The sequence below is a fragment of the Protopterus annectens genome, chromosome 13.part0 (genome assembly GCF_019279795.1).
Source record: "Protopterus annectens isolate FY-2018-M chromosome 13.part0, PAN1.0, whole genome shotgun sequence".
In the NCBI taxonomy this organism is placed as follows: domain Eukaryota; kingdom Metazoa; phylum Chordata; order Ceratodontiformes; family Protopteridae; genus Protopterus; species Protopterus annectens.
Genome location: NC_056747.1, coordinates 1,042,267,618 through 1,042,283,169, shown reverse-complemented (window position 1 = coordinate 1,042,283,169; position 15,552 = coordinate 1,042,267,618). Strand labels below are relative to the sequence as shown.

Genomic DNA, 15,552 nt, shown 5'->3' with positions numbered 1-15,552 from the left:
AGGCATCGTATGACATATGTGTGAGCCCCTTTATCCTTTTTGGTGAGGAACTTTTGGGGTCTTTCCAACTGCTGCAGGTGTCAGGTAAGGTACATTCCGAATGGGACATTGTACTCAATCATTGGTCTGATAAGTGAAGAGTACAGGGGTACAATGACCTCTCCTGATCTGGATGTGAATGCCTTCATGATCAGGTGGGCAATGTAGAAGGTCTTCCTAACCACTTTGGCAATGTGAGTGTCAAAAGAGAGGTTACTGTCAACTTGGGTCCCCAGGTCCCTGATAACTTCTTCCGTGTTTAATGGATTACCACCTATGTGGTAATTAGGGGTTACCTTGTTTCTCCCAAAGGGTATGACTATACATTTTTTGGCATTTAGCTTAAGGCCATGGCTCTGGCACCAGTTATCCATTTCTATGAGACCTCTCTGGAGGATGTCTGTGTCTGATGGAGTGTCAATTATGGTGCCCAGTTTGCAGTCATCTGTAAATTTTGTCAGCCACAATCCCCCTATGTTTGCCTGCACTTCAGAAAAATAAATGCCGAACAAGAGGGGGCCCAGGACTGAGCCCTGTGGGACACCGCTCATGACCAGCTTAGAGTCTGACATGGCACCAGCAACTCTAACCATGTGTGTTCTGTCCTTGAGCCAGTTTGCAACCCACCTTGTGACATATGGGTTTACATCTAAGCTGGTGAGCTTTTCTATGATGCCCGAGTGGGGTATTGTGTCGAACGCTTTTGCTAGGTCAAGGTAGGCTGTGTGAACTGCCTTACCCTCATCAATGGCCTTAGTGACTGTTTCGAAAAAGTCGACCAAGTTCAAGAGGCAGGATCTGCCCTTGACAAAGCCAAATTGGGTAGGATCCAGTGTCTGTAGGTCCCTAATGTCTTTATTTATGAGTTCCATTATGATCCTCTCCATAGCTTTGCAGACAAGGCTCATCAAGCTTATGGGGCAGTAATTTCCAGGGTCCGTAGAAGCACCGCCTTTGTGGAGTGGGACCACAGTTGCCGTATGCCATTCTTTGGGTACGTATCCTGTAGTAAGGCTAAGATTAAACAGCAGCCTTATGTGTGGGTTTAGTTCCTCATTGAGTTCGAGTAGCACACAGCCGGGGACACCGTTCGGTCCCATTGATGCTGTGTTTTTTGCTTTAGAGAGAGCAGCTCTCACCTGGGCATCTGAGATGCTTGGGAGGCTAGACTCTGGTGGGATAGATATTTCTCCTTTTGGGGGGGAGGGAGGGGAGAAATTTGCACTGAACCTGTCTGCCAGTATGTTGGCAATGTCTGTGGGTTCAGTGATTTTTTTATCATTTTGGACTAATTCTGAGCATATCTGGGAGTTTCCACCCAGGTTTCTAACATAGCTAAAGAAGGCCTTATGATTGTCTTTTGTGTCATTAGCAATTTTTCTCTCAAAGTTGGCCTTGGATGATTTTATGAGTGATCATAGTTTTTTGCTAGTATTGATCAGAGATGCCTTCCCTTTTAGGGATTTTGCTCTGTCATGTAGTAGCTTTCTCCTCTTGTTGTAGAGTTTGTTTATGGCTGGGGTCCACCAGACCGGGCGCCTGCCTTTGGTGGAAAGGGTCTTGATTTTATTAGGGATTGCTTGATCCATACATTCCTGGAGGTGCTCATAGAAGGCATTTGTAAGGGTTTCAGCAGTGTGGGTTGTGGTTTCCACTGGCTCGGGGACCTTGAAGGATACCACTCCAGTCTTAAGAAGTGTGAAGTTTGCTTTTGAGAAGTTCTTCACTGTGGTCTTTTTTGCTGGGGGTGGGGGCGGGATGTGGATCTCCAGTGAGATTAATTTATGGTCTGATCTTACCAATGAGGGATATACTTCCGATGTGGAGCATTTTGTCCCCATGTTTGTGATGATCAGGTCTAGTATATTTTCTCCTCTTGTGGGAATGGTGACTAGTTGTTCCATAGCATTTGAGTTTATGAACTCCAGGAACCTTTAGGCTAGGGTGTTGGGGCTTGAGTAATGTTCCCAGTCTATGTTTGGGTAGTTGAAGTCACCCAATATGATGGTGTTTGGAGAGACATTCATACTCTCCAGTGTTGTCAGGAAGGCTGTGTGGGTTTCCTGAGTTTGAGAAGGTGGTCTGTAGCATGTTACAAACTGTAGGGCAGTTTTACCTATGGTTAATTGCACCTGGATGGTCTCCGATGCTTCGTGCGTTGCCACTAACTTGGAGGTGTGGGTATCCTTTATGAATATGGATACTCCCCCTCCTTTTGTGGTTCGGTCCGGATTTTGGGGCGGGCATGATATGAGGTATAACCTGATAGTGCTGGGGTGCTCTCAGGAGCCTTGAACCAGGTTTCAGTCACAGCACAGACATCAATGTTCTCCATACTGAGGAGGGCTTCGAGGGCATGCATCTTGAGGTTTAGACTTCTGGCATTGAGCAGTATTACCCTTAGTTTTTCTCCATTTTTGTTTTCTATGGCGGTAGGTTTATCATTTGAGCCTTGCCTAAAAAAGGCACTATAGGGGTGGCAAGAGCCTTTGCCAATATCCGGAAGCCCAGGGGTGACAGGTGCAAGCCGTCCCTTGCGAAGCAGCGTGGCTTGTCAAGCATGTCATCCCAGGCAGACAGACATTGGATCCCCTTAGAATGACACCAGTAATTAAGCCAATTATTAAAGCTGATCATTTTGTCTCTGTATTGTGGCATCATTCTTGGTGAGGGTAGGATACTGCTCAGGGTCAGGGTCATACCGGCCTGGGCTACATAATCTGAGAGCTCTTCTATGTCTCCTTTCATGTAGTCCAGGGAGGTACGTCTCAGGTCGTTCACACCAGCATGGACAATGATTGAGTCATACTTGTACTTGCTGTGGAGTAACCTGAGTGCTTGTGTTATGTGGCGGATTCTAGCACCTGACAGGCAGCTTACTGTGATCTTTTCCTTGTTCAGTCTGGTGAGTGGGACGTCAGTGTGTCTGACTATGGAGTCACCTATAACAAGTGTGTCCGGCATTGTGTTTGGCCTTAAGGGCTGGGACTGTTTAGCACACTGACTTTGAGAACTATGTGTTGCATGTCTTATGTCTTGAGGTGGCAGTTGCTTGGGTGTCTGCTTTGGAGGCCTCTGTAGTTTTGGTAGATTTTTGATCAGTGCCTCCGAGTATGTCTTTGTGTGTTTATGTGTTTGTTTTGCAGTTGTGATAGTTCTATGTGAAACTGGGTTTGTGGTGTGCGTGGTTTCCTTCTCCTCCTGTCTGGTCTTGCCAGTCCTGAGTTGAGAGAGCTCAGCCTCCAGTTTGGCTATATAGTTGCAACTCTCAAATGTATTTGTGTTTTGTGGGAGAAGGAGTGGGTTGTCTGTGTACATGAGGCAATTGTAACATTGCCTCAAGATGCCCAGATTCACCAGCTGAACAGGAGAGGATGCTAGCAACTAACCCTTCGACATGCTAGAAAAAGTGAAAAAGTTTGCTGTGTAACTGAGTCAGAAGGGACCTATAGGGAAATGGGTACTCAAGGGGATTCTAGGCTAATGTAGTACTTTGTTTAGTATACAAGTACTTTACCTATATAAAAATGCTTTAGGAGCAAGTGCTGAGCTTTTGATATAGAGAATAGACTGTTTAGATTGCAAGTAGAGAAGTTCTAAGGGAAAAATTGAAGAGCAGACTTTACGGAGCCAGAAATAGTTTAACCTTGTTTAACCGGTGCTGCCCGATGGTGCTCTATGGGCAACTCCGCGCTAAATCACGCAAAAGCACGCTAAAGCGGGCTTTATAGCAGGGGGTTGAAAAGAGCTAGGAATTGACCCAAAATGGCCAATAGACTACAAGTTTCTGGCTGGAACCACTGCTCTAGGGACAAATAGGCTGCTCAGTGCTCCCCACTCCCACTGGTGAACAAAGAAGCTTCCCTTTATCCAAATAAGGATATGGAATAGCACAGGAACCAAGCCAAAGTCCAGAGATCAGCAAACTCTGAAGACTGGACTATTCTAGTTCAGTAAGGCGGGAAAACAAGATTTTTTTATTTTTTTTTTTTTTGCAGAAAACAGAGGAAGAACAGACAGTAAATGCTATAAATGCTTTTAAACAGCCTGCGCACTTGAATGTGTTAGCCTACAGGTAAAATTAAGCAACAAATAAGTTTTTTAAAAGTGCAAAACAGTTAATCAACACAAAAACAGTTTAAATAGAATGGAGAGCTGTATAAACAGGCGAAAATGCAGTCGCTAAGCAGTAAATAATCAAAAAGCCAGAAAAAAATACTTAAATCAGGAAAAAGTCACTCTTTTGCTCTCTGCTGCTTGTAGAACTCTGCAGGACACCACGAGGAGCTGTGCTGAGTTGAATACAAGCGGAAAAGCGCGCTAAAGCGGGCTTTATTACAGGGGGCTGAAAAGAGCTAGGAATTGACCCAAAATGGCCAATAGACTACAAGTTTCTGGCTGGAACCACTCCTCTAGGGACAAATAGGCCGCTCAGTGCTCCCCACTCCCACTGGTGAACAAAGATGCTTCCTTTTATCCAAATAAGGATATGGAATAGCACAGGAACCAAGACAAAGCCCAGAGATCAGCAAACTCTGAAGACTGGACTATTCTAGTTCAGTAAGGCGGGAAAACAAGATTTTTTTTTTTTTTTTTTTTTTTTTTTTTTTGCAGAAAACAGAGGAAAAACAGACAGTAAATGCTATAAATGCTTTTAAATGGCTAGCGCGCTTGAGTGTGTTAGCCTACAGGTAAAATTAAGCAACAAAATTAGCAGTCGCTAAGCAGTAAATAATCAAAAAGCCAGAAAAAATACTTAAATCAGGAAAAAGTCACTCTTTTGCTCTCTGCGGGCTTTATTACAGGGGGCTGAAAAGAGCTAGGAATTGACCCAAAATGGCCAATAGACTACAAGTTTCTGGCTGGAACCACTCCTCTAGGGACAAATAGGCTGCTCAGTGCTCCCGACTCCCACTGGTGAACAAAGACGCTTCCTTTTATCCAAATAAGGATATGGAATAGCACAGGAACCAAGACAAAGCCCAGAGATCAGCAAACTCTGAAGACTGGACTATTCTAGTTCAGTAAGGCAGGAAAACAAGATTTTTTTTTTTTGTTTTGTTTTCTTTCTTTTTTGCAGAAAACAGAGGAAAAACAGACAGTAAATGCTATAAATGCTTTTAAGCGGCTAGCGCACTTGAGTGTGTTAGCCTACAGGTAAAATTAAGCAACAACTAACTTTTTAAAAGTGCAAAACAGTTAATCAACACAAAAACAGTTTAAATAGAATGCAGAGCTGTATAAACAGGCTAAAATGCAGTCGCTAAGCAGTAGAAAAACACATTACCGTATGTTGACAGTACAACAGGACCTTACCACAGAGCAGGTGAGATCAGATAAATATTGTCTCTCACAGTGGTGACATCTCTTCCAATGCAACTTCCTAAACTGCTCTGTGGTGTGACTCTTTGTGAGCAGTCTGGTTGCAGAATAAGCCATATTCTACACAGCACAATGATCAGTTGACTAGCATACATCACAGAGGTCATTTGGTTGCTAGACATATCCCCAGTCATTCTGAGCTACTTCTGCACACTCTGTAGATATGGCTAATACATTGGTTAGGCCTTACAGCTGATCACTGAGGACCACTGTCCTACTTGGAGCAGAAACATACAGTGGGACTGCCACTGTCACTTCTGGTGAGTGGCCACCTTCTCAGCAGACCAGCCCTGCTGGACATGGCTACAGACACATATCATTTGTGAGAATGATACATGGTGTTGACACACACACACATAGAACATGGTTTTTAAGTCCCTGTAGAGTATGCACAGTATGGATTAGTGTGTATGTATATTTCAGTATGTGTTGCCATTTGTTCCACACCAGATCTATGGTACTGATGATACCTTACAGTCTGAACCAAGCAGATGTGTATAATTAGTTGCTCTTACAGATTGTCATATTGCAAGTTATACCTCTTCATCCACATTTAGGTACTATTTCATTTCAGAAGGCCAGTTCAGACCCAGTCTTGATGGAGTTGCTGCATACCCTTAAGACAAACTCCACTAGCACAACCCACACGCAAGGCCTTAACCTGGTCTGTGACATTAATATAACTTGTTGGTGGAATAGATTTGTGTCCCAAAGACTCCCCCATCTGTGGAATAGACTCTCTTTCCATGTCAAACAGAGTACCTCTCTATCCTTTATCTTTAAGAGGAACCTGAATGACTGGATGGGAAACAGAAAATATACCCCTGGTTACCGCACCTGTGTCCCCGCTGGACAGGGGAAACAGGTGCTGACTTTGAGGGAACATGGGCAAAATTCTTGGCTAGGCTTATAAGGGCATCTGGGCCAATAGCCTAGTATCATCCTATGAACCCATGAACCTATTTGGTTGCACACAGACACACACGCACACATGCGCACACACGCGCACACACACACACACACACACACACACACACACACACACACACACACACACAGACACACACACACACACACACACACACACACACACACACACACACACACACACACACACACACAAATACATGGTATATTTTAGGGCATTAAGTCTAACTTCATGAATGAAGCTGCTTATTTTGCATGGCTGTAAACTGATGTGTGGCATTTTGATGTGGTTGCCCTGCCCACTGTCTCCTTGATTATGGTATTGCTATATCCAGGGATTCTCAGTTTGATGTTCCATACAGCTACGGATGTTGCTGCAATCATGCTTCTACTGTCAATATGTGGAGCATGTGGGATACCACTGTGTTTCTGAAATGTACTGTATCACAAACATACTTTGTCTACAGTGACTTATACAGCTGTGGTGTGATCATGCACAGTTTCAGCTTCCAAAGAAAATGTTTTCAGTGTAATTCCCAGATGGATAATAATCATGATTTATTTTACTAACCTAATACATATGGTGTAGTCAACAACTAAAAAGCTTACTACTATCCACATTTTTATTAAATTAATGAAACAGGCATTTCAAATAGAAAACATGATTTCCAAACATACCTTGTTCTCCAGTACATTTCCTAACTGTAAAGTAGAGCAGGGAAATATGAAATGATTTCTGCAGAGTGTACTGAAGTAGCTTAGGAGGGTTGGGGTGGGGATGTGGCTAGCTCACATATAATTCTGTTTTATTCCATACTTCCAGCTGATTAAAGTTTCCCTTCTACCTGCACTGCAAACATGTAGTTGGCAGGCGCATACATAGGAGGTATTGCTTGAATAGCTAACTGGAGTGTAGGGAGAAGATGCTTTCCCATTTTATAGCACTATTTTCTACCCAAAATAAATAATATATCAGTGTATATCTGTATTTTTACAGTTGCAGACAGAGGTAACAATGATAAAATTGTCAGTGTAAGTTTATAATTAAATCTGAAAAATGCTGTGGACTGGTGACAACTGAATTTTATTTAGAGGTGATTTGGAATCTCTTAGAGAGTTCAGAGTGCATGAAGGATGTATTAACATTCGCAAGCAACTATGCATAAAGCAAATCTTTATTTTTCTCAGTTTCTTTTTTTTTGTCTGTTCTTTTCCTAAACAGTGAAGTAGCAAAACCAAATGTCCCCCTCTCCACCCCATGCACACACAAAAGAATAAGCCTGTGCTGTACTGAATACACATTAAGTTGTATTTATTATCCCTTCATATCTTGGTATGATACCCCACAATGTATGCCACAGAATTGCTACATATCTCAATCACGCATACCTCTCAACTGTCCAGATTTTTGCATCATAGTTTTAGTCTGTTCTTCATAAAATTTCTGGATTTCTGACAAATAACTGATTACTAAACTGACCAACTAATGGCTCACATTTGCATTTCAGACTTTATATCTTTCAGAAAATACATGCTAACACAAAACCTGTTATTCTATTTTCCAAGTTTATAAGACCAATATCTAAAATCTGTCCTTATTTTTGGGGCCTTTGTCCCCCCATTATTTCAAGCTTTGGCAAGATTTCTTGTGCTAAGAGGTTAAGAGGTATGTGGCATGCATCCTATCTATTGCATCCTTAAGGGCCTGCCAGAGTCATCCAAGCAACAGAAGCACATCATGAGGTGAGCAAATGCATACTTGATGATAATTTCTGTTTGGTGATATTTCCTGTGGTATTTGTTCTCTAGCTATGTTGCAGGCTTCCATAAGGGAGTTAGAAGTGCTGTCTGCAAAGATATGTTGCATGATCCAACAGTAGCACCTGTTCTATGTTGTTTAGATAAAAAGCAATTGCAGAGTTATACCACACTTGGGCTTCTTTGGTACCAGCTAGCTGTTGAGCTCACACACACACACACACACACACACACACACACACACACACATATGTGTGTGTGTGTGTGTGTGTGTGTGTGTGTGTGTGTGTGTGTGTGTGTGTGTGTGTGTAGATGTGTGTGTGTGTATATATATATATATATATATATATATATATATATATATATATACACACACACACACACACATATATATGTGTGTGTGTGTGTGTGTGTGTGTGTGTGTGTGTGTGTTGTATATATATACACACACACACACACACACACACACACACACATATATATATATATATATATATATATATATATATAGATAGATAGATAGATATGATGTGCCTGCATAGGCAACATCACACTTAAATGTTCACAGATTGAAAGTGTATGGAGATAAAAGTGGTTGTAGCATCTCCAGCACTGGAGCATGGATTTGTAAATGGTTGTAACATACCACTGTTGACTGCAGGTACAGCTTTAATATGATGGAACCCATGAATCAAAACAGTCCTCTCAGCCTAATTCTGAGGCTTGTCTACATGACAAATCAGACAGCCCAGGAAGTGTTCTAGGAGGTTGCTCTCTGAGGTTTGAGAAATATCTGTGGTGTCTCTGCTGAACTTCTGGAAGCTACCCGGTGTAGTATGCTGACTGTGGTCATGTTTTCATTATCAGTCAGATAAGCAAAAGAGTCACAGATCTATATACTGTAGCTCAAGGCACATATCTAGTCAAGGGTCATGGCATCCATGCAGTACTGGTCTGGTTGTTCATGGGTGGTATGCACTGTATATAGTAAATAAATGGAGTTTCAGTGCATCCTAACTCACCTGGCATAGTCATCACTGGGCCTATGACATATGCCCTACAAGGATGAAGGTTTTTCCTTCAATTTGGATCTATTACACAGATCTCAGCAACTACGCTTCAACACCATTTATAATACAACTTTTTCCTAATCTGGTATGTAAATTGCAATATCTGTGGAAAAAGATGTGCCTGTCTATGGATACCTATATACTCAGCATCATTTGCAATTGTATAAGATTCCTTCACATTGCAAGAAAGCATGTCTTTGAGCTGTGCCATCTTTGGGACATGCATTTTGTCTATGCACCATGGAAAATATCATGTACATACTTTTCAATTTTGCCGTTGTGTTTTATATTCTGGCATTGTTCAGAAGTGCCTTGCCTATGTAATGATCATTAGTATGCATAAGTTATGTCATCCCACTGCAACTTACTAGGCACTTTGTCACTCTTCCTCGAAAATATCCCTTTACCTTCGGTAAGTCCCTGTCATCTCCAAAAGGATGATGTGGCTGTTTAACTTAGTGTTCCATCTGCAGTTACAGGACTGAGTGCTGAATTTATTCATATAATTGGTGGAACCGCAACATGAACCATAAAGTGATGTTGGTTCTAACAGTCCACAAAGACTCCCTCCCTTCAACTCCCTATGCAAGACAATGCTTATGAGGCAAACTGATATCAGTGACAGCATCTCAAGATGACTTTCCACAACTGTATACAAAAATAGACACGTATAGAGTGTTCTACCCTCTTTTGTCCTTACCAGCCCTGTAGCTTTACCCATCAACATGTACAGACAGGAAGAAAGAAAGAGAGAGAGTGAGAGAGAGAGAGAGAGAGAGAGAGAGAGAGAGAGAGAGAGAAAAATGGTCTTGCCACAAATTGCACTGAAGCATACATTTGTAGTTCTGTGGCTCTCTTTCACTCAATGTGTGTTTGCATGTTTTGAGCCTTACAACTGTCTGATAACCAATGTTTTAAGATGTTGTCCCTCAGCAATGACTGTTACTTACCTTGTAAGAGAAAAGAGAAAAGGACTGGGAAATTAGGGAAATGAAAGAGAATAGATCCTGTCAGCACATTGGCTGGGAGGGAGGAAGATGGTGTGCCAGAGTAATGTAAAATACTAACAGAAAGGTACATTTTTAATATGACAAACACAGCCATTTTTATACAAGGCCTTTAACCTTTCAGTATTTGCTAGGAAAGTTATTTATTCAGTGATGTTGCGCTGTTTTTGCAGTATAAAAACATAAACTATTCCTTCATTCATAGTCTAATCAGCATCTTAATTCTGTTCAGGATTTTGTGGAGCACTAGTCTTGGTCAGCACTTAATGGTCACAAGGAAAAAAGAGACCAGTCCTGGACAACGTGCCAACCCATCATAGGATACTTAGGCACACCTGCACACTTTACAAAGCATAAGTAAAGGCAATATTGATGATGACCAGTTCCCATGCAACACATCTATGGGATGTGGGAGGAGACTACAGTTCCTGATAAAAATCAAAATGAACATAGGCAGTCGTGCGAATTCCATATAAAAGACATCCCAGCCGGAAAGAGGACTGGAAAAACTAAGCAATGTGAGGCATCGAGGCCACCTAGCAAGACAACTTTGTCTAGTTTAGCCTGGAGAGAAGCATTTTGACTAAGTGTGCTGTTAAATAAGGTTTGTTTCTTTCAAGGAAACTACAACAGGATATAGAGTTTATCAGTACTAATCATCATGATTAATACTTTCAGAAAATATGTTGGGGTTATACCTCACAACTCACTGTACAATGTTGTATTTAAGCTCAACAAGAAATACTGTGGTTTGGCAATAAACAATATATTCAACCACTCATTTTTTCTGTCCCTGTGTTTCTCCTATTTAATCTCTATATGTCAGTAGTGCACACCTCCCAAAGGAGATAACATGCTCCTGTACCTGATAATATGCAACTTTGTAATAATTTTACTGTTGCTACCAAGTAATAATTGTATATTTGTGTTTCTGAGTCTTTATTTAATGTTCAGCAGCCCCTAGCATGCAAACACAAACACACAAATGCTCACACACATACTCACACAGATAATTATCTGCACTTTTGCTCGTAGTGTACCCATCCCCAACTTTTGTCTCACTTAACAGTAGTGAAATATCCCTTTAGTCTGCTTATTTACAAGAAACAAAATAAACTATCATGAATAGATCCAAACGTACAACTAACCATACGCTCCTATTAAGTACTTTTCCAAAAGCATACAAGCTTACTATAAACTTCTTAAGTACTTAAAAAATGTAGTATTAAATTTTATTAAAATATTTTTTCCTATTAAGCATGTATCATATATATGGCAGATGATATTCACCATTTGAAAAAAAAAAAACAATGCATGCCATCAAACAATTGCCTGTTTTCTTATTTCTTTTTAACATGATTGTGGTTGAAAAGGGATTCATGAGACCCAGTCTGCCATCCTGTAGAATAAATAATAAAATAAACTGTCTCATGTCTGCACGTATGTCCTGTTTCTCTGCACTGAACTTTTACATTCATGGCCACTAGTCTGATTCCATGTTATCAGACAGAATATGCCTCTTTGAACTAATATGTCACTTTTCCCAGTAACATACATATCCCTGCCAGTCTGTCACCCCACAGCTTTTTGTACTGTATATCTAAAGTAGTTTTCCACTCTCTCCCTCTATTTTTGTATTCAACAAATACAAAGTTTGATAAATAAAATTCAGCCAAACTAAGCACACCGAAGAAATATAGATTGTAAAAACAGTTTTACTCTAGTTAAACGCATTCATCTGAATTAAAGACAATTTTAACAGACTTCATCGGAACCTCAAAGTTCTGCACAGAGAATAAATCAAAAAATGGACAAAAAATGCATACATAATTAAATACATGCATTTGGTACCACTGTTATGCAATAACCTGTTTTTTTTTTTTTGTTTTGATTTCTAACATTTGACAGCCATATACTATTCCACTAAAGCTTGTAAGCTTGTTTTTATATATCAGCAGTGTATTTCTTGTCTACTAATCATTTGCTATGTTTTAATACAGTGCATTCTGCACTGTTGCTCTCTGAGCTGTTTGCTGCATTCTAGCAATGTAGTTTTCTTTACCGTTTTCTCATTATATTAGGGTAATGTACTTGCCACTGCTAATCTGACATGACATTCTAATAATGTGCCTGTACTCAGTTAACCTCACTATTGTTTTATGGGTTCACTTCTGCTAATACACCATGTCATGCTTTCCTATCACTAAGCTTTTCACTGCTGCAATCTATCTCTTTTCCTACAGTTAATCATTTCTCTGCCTATTATATTTTATGAGACCTGCAGAACTGATGCCTCACTTAATTTGATCCCCATTAAAATCTTCACTAATACTGTTACTGCAGTTAAGTAGTGTATATCTGCACCACTAACCTGTCAATGCACCCATATTTTCAATCTTTCCCCTTCATTTATCTCTCATTGGAGACAAGTTAGCTGAACTCTGTCTGTACCTTCCTATTTATCTCTTATAAATATTATATTTATTTGCCCCCTTAATGCAAACAAGTAACATGCATGTTCTCATTAGTCTGGTACAACATTGTGGTGATGTTACCTAAATTTAATTTATTTGTTAACTGAGCATTTTCTGATCCCCTGCATTCATGACCCAGTCCACAAGGGCAAGTGTCAATATAACTGTTTAACACAGCCAATCCTTCTGTACATTTTTAGGAGACTTGAGGAAACTGGAGTACTCAAAACCCATACTGACATGAGGAGAGCTTAAAAGCTCCACATAGACAGTGAGGTCAGGAGTAAACCTCTGCTGCTGCAGCTGGGAGGCAGGGATACATCTACTGGGACACCATGCTGCCTAAGTATTATATACTTCCCTTACTAGTCTTTCCCTGCATTTAAATCAGGTCATAACAGTCATGCATACCTTGACAGTGAGGTCAGGAGTAAACCTCTGCTGCTGCAGCTGGGAGGCAGGGATACATTTACTGGGACACCATGCTGCCTAAGTATTATATACTTCCCTTACTAGTCTTTCCCTGCATTTAAATCAGGTCATAACAGTCATGCATACCTTGACAGTGAGATCAGGAGTAAACTTCTGCTGCTGCAGCTGGGAGGCAGGGATACATTTACTGGGACACCATGCTGCCTAAGTATTATATACTTCCCTTACTAGTCTTTCCCTGCATTTAAATCATGTCATATCAGTCATGCATACCTTGCTTTACCATAGCTTGTACTGTTCACCTCACCATGCTATTCTCTCACTGTATTACAATTATCTATCCCTTCACACTACTACATGCAGTAATGTAGACATCCTACTGGTTTTGCAGCACATTCCATTAAGACACTTGAATTTTGCTCTCTGACTGTGTATACCTTTCAGATTAGTCCTTTGCTGCACTGTAGTTCGGTCTGCCTCCTCTCCCTTTACTCCAGTAACGCATGCATTTCTAAACTACTTTCTAATACTCTAGTCATCTCTTCTCAATGCACTTTAATGCTGCATATCTCTCAGATGTCTCACTCTTCCACATTTTGCCTACCTTACCATGCAGTGTGACAGTGTACCCCTTTGCAATGTATCACTAAAACCAACTGTACATTTTCCCCTGTTGTATGCTCACTTAAGTTCAGTTATATGCTTTTTCTCTGTTGCTCTGTATGCTAGTAAGGTCCTTTACCCCCTATTAATCTTTCACTGCAGTCTGTTAGTGAATTTAACATTGTCCAATCTGTAATTTTTATGGAAGTCCACTAAGGCATACTTCTTCCCCTTTCATAGGTTTCATGACAGGTTTATGTACTACTCTGACAAAACACTCGAATCTTCACATAATTCTTAAATAATCTGAATTTGCTTTAAAATGTTTTAGAAAAAAATGTAATCTTGTATTGAGCAGCTCAGTTTACTCCATTATACTGCTCTCAAAAGTGGCCACATATACACATTGGCACACCAAGATATGTGTGACAAATGAAAAGAAACACTAAATAATATGTAGTTAAAGAAAAAAAATGGAACTGCATGCATCTACTCTTTATTATAATGTACAGTTTAGAAGTAATATTTTTTACCATAAATTCTTCCATTAGTTGGTAGGTCTTTCCATCATATTCACACACGCTGCTTAGTGCCTCACATTTGGGACAGCATGACTGGTAGCTGAAACGGATACACTTTGGGTGGATTCTTGGACATGATGGTTTGATGCACAGTGGCCCATCTTCTGTACATATACAAGGGCAAGCTGAAGGACTAGGATAAAATGTGTCTCCTATGTTGTATACAGTGCCAGACTCACCAATGCACCATTTGCCACGATAATCTGTCATGTCATAGTCCCCATATTCTTCTGTGTTAATATCAATATAGAAAGCAGCAGAAAACCAAGATAAAAATCCCCACAATAAGTAAAGGACGTGCATACAAGCTACACTGTGGTACTGCATTTTCTGTCAGTAGTACTGAGACCTTCAGGATATTTTGGAAGAATGCTAGCCCCAATGCCTAATGACTCCTTCTAATTACTGCCCACTGGGCTCAAAGTGTGTATTACGCCAATCATTAGTTTCAGTGTTCTATGAACTGTGAAAGACTTCATTGACAATGTGAAATGCATTTCTAATATCTTTTGCATAAATACAATATGCCTAATTCACAAATTATGTTACTATGTTACTATTTCCTTTGACGCGCTTGGCTTCCTGCTGAACATTTAATGAACATCTAACGTGAAAAACTACCTGTTATAGCTTGTATATGTAAATGATTACTAACAACACTGACAGTAAAACAGATACAGAAGATCACAACAGAAGAATTTCAAAATTGTCATACTACAGCTTTCAGCAGGAAGGAAAATCACAATTTGAGTGCAATTAATAAAGGTCGGTTTCACAGTGAGCACTCACATCATAACAGCTCTCTAGATGTATAAATAAGAAAACAATTATATATTGTTTCATTATGAACTGGATGTAACAATGCAGAAACCTGACCTATTGAATGCAGTTTATTTTCCACCGATTATTTTTTGGGCATATTTATTCATTTATTCATGGGCTTATATCGCTATTATTTCCTAGATTACACCATCTGTCTTGTCAGTTAGCAGTCACTCCTGGCTCCAGTCCAACTAAACATTAGCTTCTTAGAACTTGTGCTGAATTAATTTGTTTCATCTTTTAGAGTTTATTGTATTTGCATATAAACATTAACCAAAACTGGTGTGTATTTTAACTTTACTATGAAGTCCATTTCACCTTAACTGTGATACAATCCAGAATATAATAAAGTGTAGAATAGTATAGCATAGTAAAGTATAATAAAATGTATAATATACTACATTTCAATCTACATACTGAAACAGTAAAAATATTGCAATGTACTTCACAACATATA

The 15,552-nt window shown here is 40.1% G+C and overlaps 1 protein-coding gene across 1 annotated transcript in view; it reads right to left on the bottom strand.

Annotated features, from left to right (window-relative positions):
* The window catches only part of LOC122788400 (brorin-like), a 191,398-nt gene extending 176,780 nt beyond the window's left edge, over window positions 1-14,618 (bottom strand). Inside the window, exon 1 of the mRNA XM_044055470.1 lies at window positions 14,226-14,618. Coding sequence (XP_043911405.1) covers window positions 14,226-14,600 — 375 coding nt within the window. The 5' untranslated portion in view covers window positions 14,601-14,618. The remainder of the gene's footprint in view (window positions 1-14,225) is intronic.
* Between the last annotated feature and the right edge of the window lie 934 nt (window positions 14,619-15,552).